At 43.8% G+C, this 21494-nt stretch overlaps 1 protein-coding gene across 1 annotated transcript in view; it reads left to right on the top strand.

Moving 5' to 3' along the window:
• Positions 1 to 460: 460 nt before the first annotated feature.
• The window catches only part of GRHL1 (grainyhead like transcription factor 1), a 46865-nt gene continuing 25831 nt past the window's right edge, over positions 461 to 21494 (top strand). Inside the window, exons 1-8 of the mRNA XM_081254139.1 lie at positions 461 to 531; positions 3768 to 3954; positions 6502 to 6572; positions 8492 to 8882; positions 9935 to 10011; positions 11448 to 11604; positions 11790 to 11901; positions 12866 to 12960. Of these exons, the coding sequence (XP_081110265.1) occupies positions 512 to 531; positions 3768 to 3954; positions 6502 to 6572; positions 8492 to 8882; positions 9935 to 10011; positions 11448 to 11604; positions 11790 to 11901; positions 12866 to 12960 (1110 nt within the window). The 5' untranslated portion in view covers positions 461 to 511. The remainder of the gene's footprint in view (positions 532 to 3767; positions 3955 to 6501; positions 6573 to 8491; positions 8883 to 9934; positions 10012 to 11447; positions 11605 to 11789; positions 11902 to 12865; positions 12961 to 21494) is intronic.

The raw sequence follows: 21494 nt of genomic DNA, 5'->3' as shown, positions 1-21494 counted from the left end.
GCCGTGACCGTGGCGCAGAGCGGGGACGCAGCGCCTGGCCGCCCTGCCGTGGGAGCGCGGAAGACCGCCGAGGGGCTGCAGGTGCGCACTGGGAGCCTCGCGGCTTTGCCAGTCCGGACAGGAGGGAGGCCACGAGCGCCGGGCGCGCCACACTGACGCGGCCACGCGGAGCGGCGGGCCCCCGCCCGCGCCGCTCGGCCCCGTTGCCTCCCTTCGGCCCCTCCCCGGCGCCCCGGCGCGCTGGCCAATCAGGCAGCGCCGCCAGGCTCCCGGCCCCGAGGCCCAGCCCCGTGCCGGCGCGCCGCCAGCCAATAGGAGGCCGAGCCCGGGCGCCCTGTGCTCGCTGCCCGCGCGGAGCCGGCTCAAAGCGAGAAAAGCGAACCCAGCCCGTCGGGGCCGCCGCTCTGGATCTGCCGCCGCCGCCGCCGCCACCTCCTCCTCCCCCCGGATCGGGTGTACTGTCCCAACCCGAAAGTCCAGTTCTGCGGCCCGGCAGCGGCGAGCGAGCACGATGACACAGGAGTACGACAAGTGAGTGAGGGCGCCGGCGGGCGAGTCCGGCCGTGCGGCCGGGCCCCTGTTGCCCGGCCGGCCGGCCGCACCTGCCGCGAGGCAGGTGCGGGCGGGCGGGCGAGGCGAGGGCCGGGGCGGGTGCGAGGTCTGGCGGGCGGGCGGGGGGCGCCGGTGCGAGGCCGGGCGAGGAGGCGGGGGTGCCAGGCTGGGAGGGCGGGCGGCGCGCGTCTCGCCGTCCGCCTACTTCTCCGCCGCGGCGTCTGCCTGTCCGCACCCCCGGCCGCCTTTGTTCCCCCGAAGACCCCTGAGGGGACCCTTGCCTTGGGGGCCTTGACTCCGGAGAGGAACCGCCACTCCCGGCCTCCGCGTCCTGGTCTGGGGGACCACCCCACGGGCGCGCCCCGCTGCTGCTCTCCGGTGGCCCGGGTGCGCCTCGGGAGCTTCGGAACGCCCCGCTCGCGGGCTGGGGCTCTGCCCGCCGGCGGCCCCGTGTCCCCACCGGGGCGTTTTCGCTCAGGGGGGACAGTGGAGCTCTTTGGGACGCGCTCCGCGGCTGGAAAGGGAGAGCTTCTCAGGTAATCTCTGTCGCTCAGCCGTGTCATTCGGCCAGGCTGCTAGAACTTCCGAAAGGAGAAATTGAGGGGAAAGTGGAAGTGCTCCGGGTGTCCTGGCATTTTCTTTTCCCTGCTTGAGAAATTTGTTGCAGGAGTTTTTTTTCCCACTTGCCTCACTGATGGTAATTACAGATTATTGCAACTAGCAATGCTCAGAAATATCAAGAGGATGGAACTTTGAAATCAGGATGGTAGACTAGAAAGCACTGTGCTTACTAACGTGCTTTTTGGCGATCGTGATTAAAGAAATATTTTCACAAATGTGAGGCGATAATGTAAGACGCTAACATTAAGAGACACTGGGTGAGGGACAGTTCCGTATTTTCTTTGCAGCCTTTCTGTAAATATAAAATTGCTCCAAAAAAGAGAAGAAACAGAAAAACCCCAAAAAACCCCAAGTAAATCGCACCAGACCAGTCAGTGTATTTGAGATCAGTAAGTCCAGAGCAGAGGGGTAACTCTCCCAGCTTTATAATTATTTGCTGAGAATCACTTTGTTTAAGGGTGCTCTTCTTGTGGATGAGAGGTTTAGATGTTATTATGTATGAATAACTTAAATTTCAGTTAATCTTGTGGTGTAGAATATGCAGATAAGTTATTGCTTGAACTGTATTTCAGAAGTCTTCCAGAGATCATTGATGAAGGGTTTAAGACTCAGGGAGAGGGCAGTGATGAGGCTTTAGGGACTAACAACAGCCTGACTGTCATGAGGAAGTAGACTAAAAAAGGCAGCTGGTTTCGTGTTTATTTCTTGACTTATAGTTTAGATAAGGCATATTTCCAGAGCTCCAATTTTGGCCTTAGGCACAGTTTGGAAATGTAAGACACCTTCAGGGTGATCACAAACAAAACCAGTGGCAAAAAAATATTTATTTTCTGTTGCTTGTGCAGAGTTGGGATGGGGGTGGGAGAAGAAGGGAGGCTGAAAAACTAGCATTATGGGAATTGAATGAGCCAAGTGCTGTCTTAATCTTCTGGAAGTAGCTCTTACACTATTAATAATAGCGTAGGACACCAAATCACCCCCAAGCTACCACTGGTTCAGTAGCTGTTCTGTCCTCCTGATGGCACAGGGAATGCCCCTTTATATATTACATAATTTTTTTTTAATTTGAGATTTGTGGAAAGTCTTCATTTGTAAACCAACCATGTGCTTTGAACAGCCCATCGTGTTTGTGCTAAAATAGTATACCACCTCAAAACTTTTCCTACCAAATGTGAGCTCCTAGGACTTTAGGAGTAAAAACACTGGCTTTGAAATAAGACAGTTTTGACTGAGGATACATTAAGTTGTAGGATTTTTTTCCCCCTTTTTTTCAAAGATGTTCTCCTTTTTCTGAATCTGTATCTGTTTTTAAAGGGCCTGGGTGACTGCCAAACCCTAACCTTGTTGATTACTTGAGAAGATAATCAATCTTTCTACATTCACTTTTAGAGTAGGTAGGTCACCTTTAGGCAATTTACATATTTCATTTGTGTGTTGCAATGAGAACTGATCCTTTAATTTGCTTTGTTAGGATGGTGATAATTCAGAGTAGCTCTGAATATTTAAAAAGCTTTTCTTAAAAAAAAAACTGCTTGATTTTGCTGGAGGTAGTGTTCCACTTCTCTTTATTGACTTACTGAACAGAACCAACTGAACAGTTACTGAGGCTGTTTACATTTCAAGTTTTTGGAATCAGTAATGTTTGCTTTAATCTTTTAAGTTAAATCTTCTATAAGACTCTACTAAGTTCTCCGTTGATTTTTCTGGATTTTTCCCACCGAACTACAGTGTTAAAGTGGAACAGTTCTTGCCCAGTATGAAAAACCAGTAAAGATTTTTAAAAACTGATTTCCCCACTTATTTCCTTAAGAACCTCTTTTTGTTCAGTGGCTGCATTTATTGTTGTAGATTCGTAAGTGTTTATCTCTACGACAAACAGTTAACTCCCATGCCAGAGAATTGTGCCTCCTTATTGATTTACAGTCCCCTTTGGCCACATTCCATGCTCAATCTGCTGGTAATCAGTAGAATATTCTAACTCTCTTTTATACCCCCGAGGATTAAACCAAGTAGCCCTTTTTCTTTCCGTCTTCTCCTCCTCCCCCCTTTGTTTGTAGTTTTTAAGGCATGGCATCACTGGGAGAAAGAGGGAGATATCATATACCAGCGTGGTGATTGAACCATATATACTCTGTTTAAGAGGGTACAGTCCTGGATGTATATGTCTGAAGAGAGTGAATGTTCTGTTTTGCCTTACTTTGTCCTTGTGTTTGTTTTTGTAAAGTGTTTGCATAGCCTGACATTTTCTTGGAGTGGGTTTTTGACTTTTGCTTTTGGGGTTTTTTTGTGCCAGGTAGTGCGTCCTGGGTTCCATGTGCAGGTTAACTGCAGGTTCCCTGGCTGCCTAAATACCTTATATCTTACTGGGTGACCCATTGGGCTGCATTTAAGTGGGTTGTCTTCTGATCTTGTCTTAATTTAACTTTACTAGGGTCATTGATGAAACAATGGACTATTTTATTGGACCATCAAGGAGTTGGTTGTTTGCCTTTTTAAAAATTAGCTTATGATGACTTGCAGTAGAAAAAGATGTGAGATATATATATATATATATATATATTTTTTTTTTTCTTTTTAAAAAAATTTCTCCTAAGCAAACGGCCAGTGTTGGTTCTTCAGAATGAAGCACTTTATCCACAGCGTCGTTCCTACACTAGTGAGGATGAAGCCTGGAAGTCTTTCCTGGAAAACCCTCTCACCGCAGCCACCAAAGCGATGATGAGCATCAATGGAGATGAAGACAGTGCAGCTGCGCTGGGCTTGCTCTATGACTACTACAAGGTGGGGTTGCCTGCTGTTTAAAAGCCCTGACATCAGTCCAAGGCACACTTGATTCAACAGCATATAAAACAGTAATTTGCTGGTAGAATGTAATGCAGGTTGCTTCTGTAGTGGCTATAAGTAGTTTAATGAGTACTTTGACTTACTGTGGTTCAAAGCTGAAAATCTACAATCATAGAATCAACGGGTCATTTTTAAAATGTGTAAAGTAGCCAGCTGTTCTGGCTCTATCTGAAAGGTGAAGCTCCCATAAAAGAAGATGTTACCTGTGCCTTAATGAGATTGATCATTTTTCCAAAGGTAGTTCTTAGTGCCATCAAGAGTGGACATTGGTTCATTGACCTGTGCTCTAACCTCTAGTCCTATGTAGTCAGAGTGGTTTCCTTTTCCCTAAATGATATTACAGAGCATTTGATTTGATTTGATTTGATTTGATTGTGGGATTCATGAAAAAAACAAAACCCGTATTTTCTAGCCTTGGACTTTCTAGTTCTAAGGTCAGGATATATTTTGTTGCCTGTTCCTAGAAATTTGGATTAGTCTTAATTAAGCACAGCCTGTTCTCCGCCTGGAGTTTTACATGGTGTTCATATCTGGAGATGACACCCCTGATCTGTACCATCATCATTATCCTAATAATACTACTACCACTTACTGATTACCTGTATTGTGCTAGCCAACGTTACCAGAATGAATGTGATTTCTCATCCCTCCAGCAACCCTGGAAAATACGTGCTATTATCCCTGTTTTGCAGATGATAAAAATAAGATTCTCAGGTCACACAACTAGTACGTGTTGCAGCCAGGGTTTCAGGTTGTGCCCTAGCCCCCCCACTCAGTGTGCCTTGCTGTCCTGTGGGGGACAGGCTCTGCTTGCTGGGTTCACTCTGGCATTCTTCTCTCTGACCCATAGCCCGTATATATATGAACTGTAAGGTACAGCCCAGGAATGGCTATATATTACAGCTTATTTTTACCATCTCTTTGTTTTTGAAACGTTCAAACCTATAGAAAACTTAGAATAACAAGATAATTAACTCCCAGATACTCTCACCCAGATTCACCAGTTGCCTGCCCTCTGTTACATTCTGACACTGTATTCTTCTCTGAATACAAAAAATGCAGAGGGTAAAAAACAAAGAAGATAGTTTGATTATCAAAATGGGGGGGGTGACCTAAACAAAAGATTTAATTGATTTAATTGTTTTCTGGTATGAGGCCATGTGTCCAGCTTGTGTTTGAGGTCTGAGGTAAGTTTTTTTCCCTTAAATATGAATGGAAACTTGCACAGTAACCAAGGATGCTAGAAGAAACCCTTGCCTGGGACGTGTGCCACAAAGGGTTCCTTTGAAGTAGTACTTATATTATCTGTTCTTCTTATGGCTTGTTTTATTGACTCAGTGTAAAACCATAAGTTTCTTAAGTATTAATTATGAAGTTTGAAGTTACATATTTTTAATTGAAACTTTTGAGAATGGGAGAAACCCAACAAGTTTAGTGCCAGAAAGACCTATGTAATAACACTAATTGCAGTGGTTGTATGTGTGTGTATTTTAAATAAAGGGTCATCCTAAAAGTATTTTACGTCTTAGGAGGAGATAAATCCTCATGTCTGTCCATTAAGGGTGGCAATCTTAGTAGTACTGTATGTCAGCCTTCCTGCAATAGCTGTAGGGTTATTTATTTTCCTTTTTAAATAAACTGACTTATTTGTTTCAATTCTTTGGGTGTAACTATCAGTCATTTTTATATCATAACTTTGGTAAAGCTTTAAAAGCATGTTGTTAATACGTGAAACAATAATTTATTTTGTCTTTAAGGGTAGAATAAGAATGTAGGAATAGAATTTCTACGTTCACCTTGAAAACCAGTTTCAAACGTCTTAGCGGTGTTGGAGTACACGTTGGGAATAAGTCTCAGCTGGGTTGATGTCTGCAGTAATGTTTGCCCGCTGTCTTTGCTATGCAAAGAGGAGCAGAATCACAAAAGGAATAGACCCAGCAGAGTTTGATTTGTCCTTTGGGTAACAGACAGCGTGAATCCCAACGTATCTAAAGAAATTTACCATTTGGAGCCAACATTTGGACCTTGGAGTGAACTGTTAATATGGCTGATCCTTTTGGCTGATCCTTTTGATTTTGCGTTTGATCTGAAAGGAAGGGTAGCAGAGAAGAGCAGGGAGGATGTTGAAAGAGCCCAGTTGTGTTTTCAGTAGCTTCTTTATTACATTATGTAGATAAATGGGTAGAACCAGACCAGAGGCATTTCTTTTAATAGATAAAACCCAAACTCCATGACAAAGTAAATTTTGGATATTCTGAACTTGTTTGACAACTAAATAAAAGTTGGTTTTTACATATCAACCCGGTGACCAGATTGTCACCTCCTTGAGGGCAGATACTGTCTTATTCATCGTGCGTCCTCAGAGCCTGGGGTTCGGTAGGCATCAGTAGACGTGTGAATGGTTGAGCTTACTGAAAAGTAAGGACCGTATCTCTACTTCATGAGTAAGAACTAAATTGTTGTCATGTGTGTTTAATATCTCAGGTTCCACGAGAGAGAAGGTCATCAACAGCAAAGCCAGATGTTGAGCACCCAGAGCCAGATCATAGCAAAAGGTAATGTTTAATGTAGAGCATAAAACAGTACACTCGAAAATGCCAGGTTTCTGTGAAAGTAAAGCAAAAGTTTGTTTAAATGAACAGGCGCTAGTGGAAGAGATGGGTAAGTTGGACTCTTAATTTCTGAATTCAGATTTCATTACTGATTTGCCTCTTACTAATTATGATTCTATTGCTGAGAAGTCACCCGTTTCTTTAGGTGTAGTTGCCTTTTCTAGAAAACAAAACAATAACTTTCTCCTCACCCAAAGGGATGTTTTTAGTAATCACGTGAGTGCACTGTTTGCTTATTTGTCTTTTAGGTTCTCTTAAGAAGGATGTGGCTTAAGGCAATGGTGGGGGTCCATTAAAAAAAATAAGTATCAATGATCTTGAATAACTGCCTAACTGAGTAAAATTTAATAAAGTACGTTCAGCTGTATTCCAAACTCCTGTTGAGGTTATTTTTGAAATCTTTTAGGTTAAAACTTTCAGAAATTCAAATTAAGGCTTGACTTTACAGCCATGAAGAAAAAAAGTTAAATGTGCCTTTTAAGTTGCCCTGTGTTCTATTAGTAATAAAAGAATAAAACATTTTTGAAGAAAGAATGATCACTCAGAATCCCCCTGTGCTCACAGTTTAGTTGTTTGCCGTTTGGGCGTGCAGGCGCATTTTATGGGGCTGTGATTATGTTCACAGATAGGATTTTCTTCTACTCAGTATATTTCATAAATATTTTCCATATTGCTGTTTTAATCTTCATAATTTGGAAAAGGGCTTATGGCTTTTATTTTTTAATTTTTGTTGTAGGCACTTTCAAACGTAACAAAAGTAGAGAAATAGTATAAGCCAGTAGGTACTCAGCTTCAACTTACTTTCTCCTTTTTGATCTACTCTTCCCTCTTCTCCAACTTTCTAATTAATTAATTTTTTAATTTTATTTATTTTTGCTAGAGTATTTTAAGGCAGACCCTAGCTATCCTTAACATTAAGGCTGTATCTGATTTTTGCTATTACGGAGCCTTAATGAACAGCTTTCTAAATAGCTTTTTCCTTTTCCTCTAAAGAAATTTCTTTAAGACAGTCTTGGGAGTGAACTTATGTTTTAAGGTTTGAATATTTTATTGATGAAATGTGCAAAGTTGCCGAATAGCTTTTTTCCCTTAAAGGTATCAGCCTATATGGTTTGAGGGGGCTTTGAAAATGTATCAATTTTACTCTAAACTAAAAATCATCTTATGTTGCCCAGGATATTTATTAAGCCAAAAGTAATTTGTACGAATATATCTGCTGGTACGATGTAATCATAGGGTGGTGTTTTTTTTTTTTTTTTGGTGAACGGGAAAGCAAGTGAGTCTAGTACTGGGAGAAGTGGTGGTTGGGGACCAGTACCTCACACTTGCTGAGCCCTTGTGTGTCAGGCATCGTTACATGCATTTCAGTGTATTCTTGTCTCATCCTCATCACCACCTTGTGAGGATACGTACCATCATTATCCCCATTTTATAGATGAGCACGTAGTGACTGAGAGATTTTGAATCTACATTGTCTGACTGCAGAGTCTGTACTTTAACCACCAGCCTATACTGCTCCAGTTAATCACGTTTGTAGCTTCAGGCTTCTAGTACAATAGGATCATTTTATTAGGATTATTGGAAATAAAATATAGTAGAGGAAAGCTCTGAGTTCTCAGCATTTCAAATGAAATTTTACTCAATACTTTTGGATTTTACTTGACCTGTAACTATAAAGCATTTTTTTTCCTTTCTCTGGTAATGGGCTGTTGTGCCATTTCCTGTTTATTTGGTTTCTACCAAGTATATTATTATTATTGCCTGGGACCCAGTAGCCCAGTGCCATTAGGAAAATAAAAATTTGTCAAGGAACTGTATCAGCACTGAGTTTGAAAACACAGTTTTCTTTTCTTTTCTTAAAGAAATAGCATATCAAACGTGACTGAGCAGCCCCTCATTTCTGCTGGAGAAAACAGAGTGCAAGTGCTGAAAAATGTGCCATTTAACATTGTCCTTCCCCATGGCAACCAGCTGGGCATCGACAAGAGGGGCCATCTGACAGCTCCTGACACCACAGTCACTGTCTCCATAGCAGCGATGCCTACCCACTCCATCAAGACGGAGACCCAGCACCACGGCTTTGCTGTGGGGATCCCCCCAGCAGTGTATCATCCTGAGCCCACAGAGCGTGTGGTGGTTTTCGACCGGAACCTGAATGCTGACCAGTTCAGCTCTGGTGCTCAACCCGCAAACGCTCAAAGGCGTACTCCAGACTCTACCTTCTCAGAGACCTTCAAGGAAGGCGTTCAGGAGGTACAGGAAATGAAAGCATCTTCCTAAGACGCTGTGTGTTTGTATAAGTATTGGGTTCCACCTCTTCCTTGTTATGTAAGCTTGAAACTCAGCCTGAAGTCAGTGGATTGGGAACAAAAGAGTTGTTTTTCTTTTTTTCTTAAAGAGAAAAGGTCCATGGGTATAATTTGTAAACTAAACCTATAAAACCAGAAATTATTATCAACGGCACATGGCTAATCTTACAAGCAGCTGAGTTAACAATTATGATTTCAGCAAAGTGATTTGCTGGAGGATGAGAAGGAGAGCCGCATACATAATCTTCCGTGGACGGACAGCAGACATAGACACACAGTCTGTTTTCGGCTTTTGTCCTAGACCAAAACAAGCTCCCCGCAACTGGTCTTCATATAAAATGATTTATCATATATTTGCTTAGTGTTTCTTGCTTGGTACATTGTTGGGGAGGCGGGTGGAGCTTGATGACAAGTGCATTGTGTGACATTTACCAATTAATTCCAAGTACTTCTGAGGGCTCCGTGGTGATGAACACGTCACTCGAGTGAAAGTTAGGGGCTGAGGACGTTTGGACCTGTATTTAATGACCTATGGGGGAAAGGAGCATCCGCCTCCACTTACGGAGTGAGGAGAATAGTAACCTTTCCTGGGAAAGTGCACCGACCCATCGAGCCACGGTGCCGACTTGATACTGTATCTTAACTTGGTGCAGCAATAGAGCTGACTCCTAAAAGTCATGAGATTTCGGTTGCACATTCCAGAGTTTGGACCGAATTGGGATGTGTGGGAAAGATGGGAAAAGAGAAGAAGGAAGCGCTTTGTGGGAGCACTTATGTAAATTGTCTTAATTTAATCAAGGGATGTATAAATGGATGTTTTTTTCTTTTTAATTTTCTTCTAAAATTTTTTGTAGAGTTAAAATTTTTGTTTCAGACAAATTTTGAAAGAGTGGTGGGTTGCTGTAAGCCACATACTCTGATGCTGTACCAGACGTTGGATTTTAGTGAGCCTGATAACCAATTACATCGTTGTGGCTTATCACGTTGATATTTCAGGTTTTCTTCCCCTCGGATCTCAGTCTGCGGATGCCTGGCATGAATTCAGAGGACTATGTTTTTGACAGTGTTTCTGGGTAATAGTTGTCTTTTAATTTGATTTTTAACTTTCAGCTTGTACGACTTACTTCCTTTTTGTTAATTTGATCTTGGAAAATCAGAGGTGGCTTTCGCAGCTTTCAACTTTACTTTCTTGCAGTTAGTGTGGTGACATCTTTGCTGGAGGACATTTGCTTTAGTGCATTCAATTTTGCACTCTGAACTGTGTTTCATGTTTCCCTAATTCTTGGTGTTGGTGCTTTTTCTTTCCTTCGGTTTCTTTATATGATGGTAGTAGTAGTGGTGGTAGAATGGAATCTCAGAGAAGAGGTGAAGGGATTATATTAGATCTGAGGTCCCTTCTGTTTCCAAAAGTGTATAATTCTGTGAGAATTTAGGAATAACATCAGGTGGATAAAGGCTTTTATATTTTTATTAGTCTCACTAATGATAAAATAAATGAAGTCAACTGTTTACTGGGCTGACGACCTCTTTTATACGTCACAAAATTGCATCTTACTCCGGAAATATCAATATTTTCCAAGTTATATATAAACATCTTTAGTTTTTTTAGGAGTGTAATTTCATTTTATGCATTTTTATGTGTGCTGTATTTTAAAAAAGAAGTTCTATTTAAAAGTCTAGGATTTTATGGGAATTGAGACTGCCTTATAGACCTGCCTCAAGGTACAGGAGTCACAAACTCAAATGCCTTCAGGATCTAGGATAGAGGTCAACAAACTTTTTCTGTAAAGGATCAGATAGTAAATATTTTAGGCTTTGTGGGCCGTACAGCCTCTGTCGCAACTGACCAGCTTTGCCCAGCTCTGTCACTGAAGCCATAATGTGTAAACAAAGGGCGTGGCTACATTCCAATAAAACTTTATGTATAAAAATAGGAGTAATTTGCCAACCCCTGGCCCAACAAGGTTATTAAACAACTTCAGGGGAATATATATGTGGTGCTATAAGATAAAAGAAAATGTGGACAACCGTGGAGTGCCATCTGAGTACATTTAGGTTATAAGCAAAAACAACAAAAAAGTGCTGGCAGGCCAAATCACATTTAGTCAGAGGCCTCCCAGCCTCCTGTTTGCAGCCTTTGCTGGGTAAATACCACGTTGGTAGCGTGTCTTGTGAGAGTTCCTTCTGGAGCGCTTTTCACTCATTCATACCATTAATATCCTTTGCCTCCAAACGTCTAATTTGTTAGCATCACTTAACAGATTTTCTAGTAGGCATTTAGCAGTCCCACATCTGAGAGATCTGAGAATTTCTGGGTTGCTTAAGATTATATTTACTTTGGAAAAAGCAGCAAATGCTATCTATTTATAGCATGACATGGTCAGTTGGATGTTTCTAGTCATCTGCTCTCTGCATATATCCACACTGAAGCATGTCAAGTTTGAGCTCAAGCATTTAAGAAGCTTCAAGGAGAGTGAATTAGAGATCTGTGAGTTTTTTTGTTTTCTAGGAACAACTTTGAATATACCCTAGAAGCCTCAAAATCACTCCGACAGAAGCCGGGAGATAGCACCATGACGTACCTGAACAAAGGCCAGTTCTATCCTGTCACCTTGAAGGAAGTGAGCAGCAACGAGGGCATCCACCACCCCATCAGCAAAGTCCGAGTGAGTCCTGCTCTCAGTTCTCGTCTCTGGGAAAGCTGGTCAGAGCTCACTAGTTCCAGGTCTGAGGCAGATCTAAATTAAGGTCTAAAATTGCGGTTTGAATTCACCGCAAAATCGAGAACTAAGTTTTCCAAAAGATACTCCCGCCTTTGTGTCTTTACGTTGTGGTGCATTCTCTTTCACAGAGTGTGATCATGGTGGTTTTTGCCGAGGACAAAAGCAGGGAAGATCAGTTAAGGCACTGGAAGTACTGGCACTCGCGGCAGCACACGGCTAAACAAAGATGCATTGACATAGGTAAGTGGCTCCGGAGCCTGCTTTTATTCCCAGAGGTGCAAGCATCCAGTTTTCTAAATCCAGTTATTTTTGGCAGTGATCAGCTTCCTGCCGCATGCATTTGAATTTTTATGCCAGCTACTGGTCTGTTCCAGACATTGTCCTTGGCCTCCTGGAACCGGTGCTCTTAACGTTACTTCCTTCATGAGGACATATGCCCCATGTGGTGGCTTTCCCTGTGACACTGGGGCCAGGAGCTATAGAGCCAGCTCGTGTGAGAGTGTCCTGCTTTTCAGTCTACACATTTTTTGAGGGGTAATGTCTTCTTTAAGAGATTCTGATTATTTGGAGATGATAATCAGGTGGAGGGAAAAAAATCACCAAGTTAAAGAAAATACTGATGATGTGCAGCAACATACACACCCTTCCCTAGTTCCATGCTGAGCTGCATCGGAGGTCTCTTCTGTCTGTACGTAGACCCAGAGATTCATCACCTGGACTGTAGCAGCAGACCTGTGCAAATCCACATTTAGTCAGGGAGCTTTGTGAAAACCCGTGTTCTTGCCATGTATATAATTTTCATGTAAAACCACTGTCTGTATTGCAAGATGGCTCTTAATCTTTGTGTTACTTCTTTTCTTTGCCTGTGGTAATATTCATGTTCTCTTTCAGAAGAATGAAAAGAACTGAGTTCCAGTCTTGATTCTCTGGACTAGTTTTGTGGCCTCGGGACAGTTATTTAAACTTTTTAGACCTAAGTGTCCTAATTCGGACAAAATGGGATCAATTTAAATATGTCTAAGCTTGCCTCCATTACAAAAATCCTGTGATTCTTTTTCTTCCTTTTTTGAACTTCTTTCAACCCAACAAAATGTTCTTAAAGTATCCAGCAGTGATAATATTAAAAGCCGAGTCTTACATTGAACTGCCGTAATCTCACGTTGGAAACTAGAGACCACGACTTTCTTTCTCATCCCTCGTACAGCTGACTACAAAGAAAGCTTCAACACCATCAGTAACATTGAGGAGATTGCGTATAATGCCATTTCTTTCACTTGGGACATTAATGACGAAGCAAAGGTAGGTAACAAAGTTCAGGGACTCCTGTGTTGACCGGCTCTTTGAGGAGGAGTGGGAGGAGCTTAGTGATTTGACAACCGATTTTTTTTTTTTTTTTTTTTTTTTTTTTTTTTTTTACAGTTTTACTTGTTTTCACTCCTTTGCTAAGGAGTGGGGAGAACAAGCGAGGCTAGGAAGGCAGGTCACAGCCATGGTCATGGGGGGCTTGAAGCAGGACAGGACTCCGGGAGAAGAAACAGGCCCCCTCCTCAGCCCATCCCTGTGTCCTATTCCTCAGCCAGCGGGTTCTCACTTTCTGTCTTTTCATTGGTTCACATGTTCTGGACGTATGGCACTTTCCCAGATGTTACAGAACCGCCCATCTCCCCTGTCTGTTCTCTTCTCCCGGAGCAGGGCCGGCAGCCACTGTCTGGCCTCGAGTCTGACTTCTCATTCTGGGCTCCGTTTCCTCCTTTGCGGAGTGGAATCAGTTCCTGTCTCTTCCCTCCTCCAGGTGTGTAGTAAGGGTGATTGGAGCAGGGCCTGTGAAGCTGGCGTCGTTTCTCCAGAAAGGCCCTCGAGTACAGGTTGTCATAGTGCTCCGTCTTGTGTCACTACCCTGGGAATACAACTTGCTTACGGTTCTTCTCTCTTGGGCTTTGACAAGTGAAGAGTTGCCTCCAGTTCAGATGGTCATTTGGAGAACTGTATTTGGAAGTTTTGGTGCCTTTTAAGAAAAATTAAGCAGATTTTTCAGTCATTGCTGCCTTTCCTACAGCCTTCTTCCCTTTTAGTAGAACCCGTCTCTTCACTAAATTATTAGCACTCTGGTATTTTTTTTTTTTTTGCCTTAGTTTAAAATTTGGAGCTCAGGCAACACAATAGAAACATTAATTTCAGGCAGTTGCTCAGGTCAGACTGATCTTTACTGTTGGTTGCAGTTGTAGGAATACTTTCGTATATCAGGGACCAGGTACAAAGTTACCATCACCTTCCTGTCCTTTCTCAACCTTTCTTCTGTTTTCTCTTTTATTTATTCAACAAGAATTGTAGCAATTATGGAATAAGACACTGAGTTAGGTGCTAAGTATTGTAGAATTTAATTTTTTCCCACCTAGCCTTGCTATTAAAAATCATATAACTGGATTCTTGAGACCCATGTTAACTTTGTATTATAATTACTTTCCTTTCTTACTATGGTTGTGGTGTCTAAGGCAAAAGTGTGTCTTAAGAGTGCAGGATATAGTAAGCGGGGTCTGCCAGTCTGTTAGGAAGCTTAAGTTGCTGTAATTGCCTTAAAGTTTTCCTACTGACCACCTCCATCCTATGCAAACGTCTTTGGGCTGCTTAGTCCAGAGTTTGGTGCTTGATTAAAGAGTGAATTCACTACAGAGAAGCTAGTAGAAGGAAAAGTAAACATTTCGTTTTATACAATTGTTGTTACAGTTATTCTGAAATTAAATATCATAATAGGACTCAACGTGCAAGAAGTCTATAAGAAGAGTTGGCCATGTGCCCCCCGGGTGCTTCTGTCCTTAAATCAAGCTAGGGAAATTTGTCCTCTTTGCCATTAGGGGCTGATGGAGAAATTGTGGAGGAGCTGATCAAGCGCATCGAAGTCCTGAGTTCATTTTCCTGACCTACCTGTGACCTTGGATTGGTCCCTTGATTCACTGGCTCAGTTTTCCCCCTCTTTCCGCCTAGGAGCATAAAAAGGCCACAGTGGTCAGCTCTCTTCTTTGCTGGGGTGTCGTCAGGACTAATAAGCACTTGTCGGGGTACATGGAGATCTTGGCGGAAGGGCCCTGCGTGTGGGCAGGGTGCTTTGTCTGTTTGATGTGTCACTCTTCAGGGTGGGAGTAATGAAAGTCCAGATGAGGGGTAGGGATAATGGCTGGTTTTACTCTGAAGGCCTTCAGCTTGTTTGTATTAAAGAGAAGTATTGTCGGAGGCATGTCCTAAGTAGCCTTAATAGCATTGTTCACTGATGTAGGTAAATTCAGTTCATTCTCCTTTCCAGACCCCCAGCACTGACTTGATTTTTTAAGCCTTTGGCAGCCCCCAGATGGGGCTCGGGTCATTTCTTAATGAGGCTGCTGCCTTTTGAAGCTGATATCAGGCATCAGCTTCAAGCGTGTGTTGAAATTAAGTCCGTAGATATTTTGCTTTCCCTGGCCAAGTTGATGTTTTCTGTTTTCACACTGAAAGTAATTGATGCCCCAGGGCAACTAGAATGAATAGATATACATGCAGAATCCTGTATAGATTTTTTTTACTTCTTTTTTTGAAAGCAACCCACTTTCTTGTTCTAATTTAGGACGCATTTGTTGATTCTTAATTCCAGTTCATTCTCCCCCACAAACATAGCGTTTCTTGGAGACATGTGGCATTCCCTTCTCCCCCCCCACTTATTAAAGATATCTAATATACCCTTTTGGCCAAGCCAGGAGGAGTAAAACCAGAATTCCAGCCCAGGGTCAACATGAGAATCTTCTCTGTAGCTTCTGCTGCTCTTTGGAGGTGATTGTTTTTAGGATGTGTCAGGTTGAATCTTGAACACCTTGGCTTAGGTTCTAGTTTGGGAAAAGCACTGTCCAAGCTAGACTCATCTTATCCTGTCCCTGTACACACTCCATTACCAGCATAATCATATACTTGCTGTTACCATGGAGACTTGAAGAAGTTATGAAGCTTGTTTAAAAAAGAAGTTATTAGACTTCAAAGCAGCAGGGGAGAAGGAAGTTGCTTTGAAAAGCAGAAATATCTTAGAAGCAATCCCCCCTGGCGGCCCTGATCTCTCTACTGTATAGACCTATTTCATTCATTTTTCTGTACTCCACACAAAATTAGATTTGTTTCGGTGGTCAGGCATCTTTTTAAGAGTCAGAAATATCTACACAAATTATAGTTTATCTGACATTCACATTTCATTGAGAAATAACTTAATCAGATTTCTTCCCTCCTGATTTATGGCTGAGATCAGCTGCTTGAGGTAGTTTTGGCAGGGAGAAGAAGCGGTTCCCTTTGAAACATTAAAATATGGTGCTCTGGTGAGATGCTGAAGTTTACAGTTTGTAAGATAGGAGGGCACTGGTCACTTGCGGAAGAGAGGATTAGGAAATTGTTGGGCGTGGGGAGACATCAGGAAGGTGGGAGGAAGCTAAACACAGACTTAGACTACGTAAAGATTTCATCCAAGGCCAGCTGTGCACCTTGCCCCCAGTCGCAGGAATTCGTAACTTTACCCAACAAATATCCAAGTGCTTGCTATGTCCCTGGTACTGTGCTCCATCCCGGCAGAAACACTGGTATTGTAGTTCAGATGTATTGTGTGTTAAGTAGGCGTTTGTGGCCTGAGATCCTAAATATAACATCATGTTTCTAAGGAGAAGAAACTTTGCAAATGAACTTTGGAGACACAGATAATTTATAAGTTGGGGTTATCTGTCCTGCACCAGTTTCAGTATTTCCACAAGCAACTGAGTAACTCTAGATGTGCTGCACATAGTGGACTAGGGTATACGTTTTTGCTTGGATTGTAAATCTAAGAGTTTACAAGAGCTTTGAGACTTGGATGGTGATATGAAGCCTGAAGATCTAAAATCAACAGAGGAAAAGGAAGTTAGGCAGAGAGAATTAACTTCTTTGAATGCCGGTTTTATGCCAGGCACTGTGTGTGCTGAGGTGCCTTCTCTGTGTTCGCACTTAACGTGTCACTGCTGCCTGCTCAGTACCCGTGAGAAAGTACTTAGTCCTCCAGGTGGGAAGATGTTTGCTGCTTGGTCATCCAAATGAGATCACCTGAGGAGGTAAGAATCTACACCTTGTAATGGACAGAAGGTGTTCCTGACGGGGGAATACTTAAAAGTGTCAGCATTCTTTTTTTTTTTTTTTTTTTTGCGGTACGCGGGCCTCTCACCGTTGTGGCCTCTCCCCTTGCGGAGCACAGGCTCCGGACACGCAGGCTCAGCGGCCATGGCTCACGGGCCCAGCCGCTCCGTGGTATGTGGGATCTTCCCGGACCGGGGCACGAACCCGTGTCCCCTGCATCGGCAGGCGGACTCTCAACCACTGCGCCACCAGGGAAGCCCCAGCATTCTTATTAATAGAGCAGCATTATGGATTCACTAATATAAATTCCCGGGGTAAGTAGACCACTTTTGCTACAAGGAAACAGTTTATGTTGATTGTGGGATGAGTGATGTTTACCTACAAAGGAGAGGAAATCATAAACCAAGAAACCTCTGTATGGAATCGAGTGAACATTGAGCCAGCCAGCTCTGAGGGAGCCCTGGCATCCAGGGGGGCACTCACAGGAAGGGGTATCTCTTGATGGTATAGAACGTGGTTATACTTAACTAGACAATATGGGAAATGGGCTCTGCAGTTGAAAGCAGAGCTCAAGATTGCTTTGATCATCTGTATGTGGCTATGATCTCCATGAGTACGAAGCAGACCTTTTAAAGATGTAATGAAACCCCAGGGATACAAAATATCTAACATGTTTTTCCCAGAGTTGACTTCTAATCCTTACTAGAAGGTGGATTGGGGTGCAGCTACCATTCATACATTTCGTGTTTTAAATAGTAGCAGAAAAGAGCTTGCCGTCAGACACGCACTAAAGCTCCACCTGGAGTGAGCAGTGTCAGACAAGGAATAGGTGTGGAGTCTGAGTTTCTTTATGCTGGATTTTGTACCCGTGGCTTAAAACAACCTGAAGACTCGGGAGTTGTCCCACCGTGCCATGCTGGAAGCCGGTGCTTCCCGATGTCTTCATCAGACCCACAGAAGGAGGCACTCCGGACCAGGTGTGATGAGCGTCCTCACGGGCAGAGGGAACTGCACCTTGTCCTTGTGGCAGGATCGTATCTCTGGCGGGACAGAGCCCATTGCAACAGCCCGTGCATCTCTTCATGGTTCACTTCCTTCGCATGTTTCACCTTCAGCGTGGTGCCTTGGCCTGCAGAGAAGGGAGAGGAGAAAATCAGAGCATCCCCTTCCCCAGAGGGAGAAAACCCTCAGTGAGAGAGCACTTTGTGCTTTTACTTTTAATTATGAATCTGTCAGCTCTAAGGAGGAACTCCAAAGCATTCTGCAGGATTGTCCTTTGGAGCCAAATGTTTTCTGTCGTGGAGAGGCTCGTGTTACAAAAGAAAGAGGATTAAAGTAGAATGCAGAGCCTGTCTGGAGCACTGAGAGGCTTGAGCACGGCGGGCCTGGGTCCGGCTGGAGCCCTGGTATCTTTCCCTTTTGTCTCCTGACTCAGCAAAAGTGTATGGGGTTCCTGCCGAGGATTATTGAGGCTCCCGGAGTTCATTCTGTCAGAGGGGTGGAACCCTGCTGGTAACTTGAATTTAAGACTTTGTGTGTGTGCTGTGGGATACAGGTTTATGAGTTTAATAACAGTTTGTTGTTTTGTCTAAGCATAATACTTGGAATTCATTGTGAGAGTAAGTTTTAATTTGTTTGGACTGAGCGTATTGCTGGCGTTTTATAGGGATTCCATTCTGCTGAAGCATCTGTCACGTGCTCCAGTAAAATAAGGTGTCAGCCAGTTTGGTTGCATTAAGCAGGGACAGGTTCGGTTTGTTTCTCAACTTTACATTTCCAGTGTGAATGGGAGGGAGGGGGGAGAGGTGAGTCAAACGTCTTACTTGCAATTGCAATTAAATGTAGGCAGGAGATTTAAAACAAAAGTGTATCCTCCCTGGCCTAACTAGAAAAGGAAGCCAGGAAGCATTGTTACTTTTAAAACAAAGATAAGGGACTTCCCTGGTGGCCCAGTAGGTAAGACTCTGAGCTCCCAACGCAGGGGGCCCGGGTTTGATCCCTCGGCAGGAAACTAGATCCCTCATGCATGCCACAACTAAGAGTCCGCATGTCACAACTAAAAAGTCTGCATGCCGCAACTCAGAAGTCCGCATGCCGCAACTAAAAAGTCTGCATGCCGCAGCTAAAAGGTCCGCATGCCGCAAGACCCAGAGCAGCCAAAATAAATAAACAAACAAACAAAGGTAAGAGACTTTCAGAGTCCAGACAGGTGCAGGCTAGACTCTCCGTGTGTCCTGTCCTTAGACCCTAGAGAAACTCAGGGTAGCCGAGGAGGCTTCTTAACTGACATTCTTTCAACTCCAGGGGTGTCCTTCCATGCAGTTGGAAAATACATATTTATTAAGGTAAAAAATAAAATTTTTGGTGCCAGAAAGATAAGCCACATTCCTTTATGGGGAATGAATAATCTTTAGAGTTGTGGTTTGATCAGTATTGGAAGTGACAAGAAATTTTTCTTGATTGGAAATGTGTGGAGAATGCTTTTCATTAGCTGATACAGAATAAACTCTTCACTTGGCAATTGGAAAGCTGACTTTGAAGAACCTGCTCTGGGTCTGATTATGAGGGAGGTTTCTCTTTTAAAGTGAGCGTCATTGGGCTTTGGCTGCAATGTGTTTCACGTGCTACCCTAGTGTCTGGGCAAGAGGTCCGTCCTGAATCCGGTGGACCTTCAGAACCTGCAGGTAACCAAAGCACACATTTATCACTGCACACACCTGAGGGTGAGGGCCAAGTCACGATGTTTCTGGTTGGACAAGGGGGACACGTGGCAGCTGAAGAAAGCCTCGGTTTAGTAGTGAAACTTGCGTCTTGTGAAACGGATTTGAGGCACCGTGTCTGGTCAGCCACTAGAAAAGTGCCGTCACTTGAACTTGTTGTTCAGTCCTTTTTTTGGTGGGGGAGAGGTCAGGTTTTTCCCCATCCTCCACCCTGCCCATGTCACGAAACAATGAGGTCCTCTCTAGAGCTTTTTCTCTTTGACACTTTGTCACATTAACCCTCCTGTTCCTGGGTCCTTCCTGGAAATTCCATCTCGAGTGGTTTTCTAAATCTGTCATGTCGACCAGTTTGGCTACTTGTAAGCTAAACCAGAGGGCTTTGACTCAGCCCAGACATTTTTAGTCATAACTGAATTTACCTGGAGTAGAGATTTCAGGGCAATGCAGGGTCTGGGAGTTCAGGGGTTTTTTATATGGCAGATCTTCTTCGTCCGAGACTCCAAATCTGGTAGTAAATATAAGTGAACTCTACGTTAATTACTCAGGGACTTTTTCTTTAGCTTTTTAAAGTTCACAGTATCTAATTAGAGACTTTGATTGGAAGTCAGCTTCCTGCCAAGTCTTCCCTTATGACCTGTCTGCTCCCCTGCCCTCCTCTGTGCCTAGAGATGCTGGAATGTGGCTTGTGTTTGCCTTGTGTCACACCTGCATCCAGATTTGCGTATTTCAAACAAATGTTCTACTAATGTGGGACAACAGGTGCCCGATCACTGTATCTGGCAAGTGTCCTTAAGTTCACCAGGCCCTGCTTGTGGGATATTGACAGAGGGAAGATGGGCCGCAGGTGCCTCCGGAACGTTTCTCCCTCTCTCTTTTTTTTCTCTCTCTGGGGCTTTTCCCCGGCTCTCTGCAATCCCTGCAGGAACTAAAGCTGCCGTGTGGGCGGCGTGGGAAGGCAACACTGTGGCAACAGTAAGGGTGATGACTGGATCCTTGTTTTGTCTTTGGGGAAACGCCCCGTGCCAAGTCCATGTGAGAAGACTGCACGTTAGTGCTTTGCTCTTCCCACACCCCTTCCTCGCTGCCCCAGCCTTCCAGTTCTTTTCTCTTGATGGTTGTTTGATGGTCTGCGAAAGGACACAAATACTAGCGGCACGTGCGAAGGCTTTTCGTTCGTGCTGACGTTATTCCGTAGTGGGATGTTTTACTCACCTCATGTCATGAGAATAGTGGGGAAGTGTGACTTTCCTAGGATTAGCTGGTGAATCAGTAGTGGAGCTGGATCCTGCTTCTGAGTTTATAACTCAGTCTCTGATACCTTCTGGGGCTTAATTAACTAATTAGACCTGCACATCGGGAGAAAGTAGGGGAGCGACAAGGCTCATACAGAACTAAGATAATCAGCCTTTGTTTGGTTTGGGGTTTTTTTGGTTGGCGGGGAGGGAATGTTGATTAAGATTGTGTCTGCTGGGCTTCCCTGGTGGCGCAGTGGTTGAGAGTCCGCCTGCCGATGCAGGGGACGCGGGTTCGTGCCCCGGTCCGGGAACATCCCACGTGCCACAGAGCGGCTGGGCCCGTGAGCCATGGCCGCTGAGCCTGCGCGCCCAGATCCTGTGCTCCGCAACGGGAGAGGCCACAACAGTGAGAGGCCCGTGTACTGAAAAAAAAAAAAAAAGAAAGACAACAACAACAGAAAAGATTGTGTCTGCTGTATAATGCTCAATAAGTGTTCCTGTCTGATTAGACTTTAGAATTGGACCTTGATTTCTTCCTTTAAACTGTTTCCCACTCCATTGGTTTCAACCGGCATAACTTCATATACGCACATTGGGAAAATGGTGATTGTATTCTAATTAGCACTGTTGGATTTGGTGAGAATAAACTATGTTATTGGGCTCATATTGTAATTTCATTTATCAGGAGGTTTCTAAGAAAAGCTACTGAGAAATATTTTAGAGTGATCTTTTTGGCTGATATGGAAGAGAGTTAAATGAAAACTCGTTC

The sequence above is a fragment of the Mesoplodon bidens genome (genome assembly GCF_964165515.1).
Source record: "Mesoplodon bidens genome assembly, chromosome: 14".
NCBI classification, from domain to species: Eukaryota; Metazoa; Chordata; class Mammalia; order Artiodactyla; family Ziphiidae; genus Mesoplodon; species Mesoplodon bidens.
The sequence above is the reverse complement of the archived record's forward strand: the minus strand, read 5'-3'. Positions and strand labels throughout refer to the sequence as shown.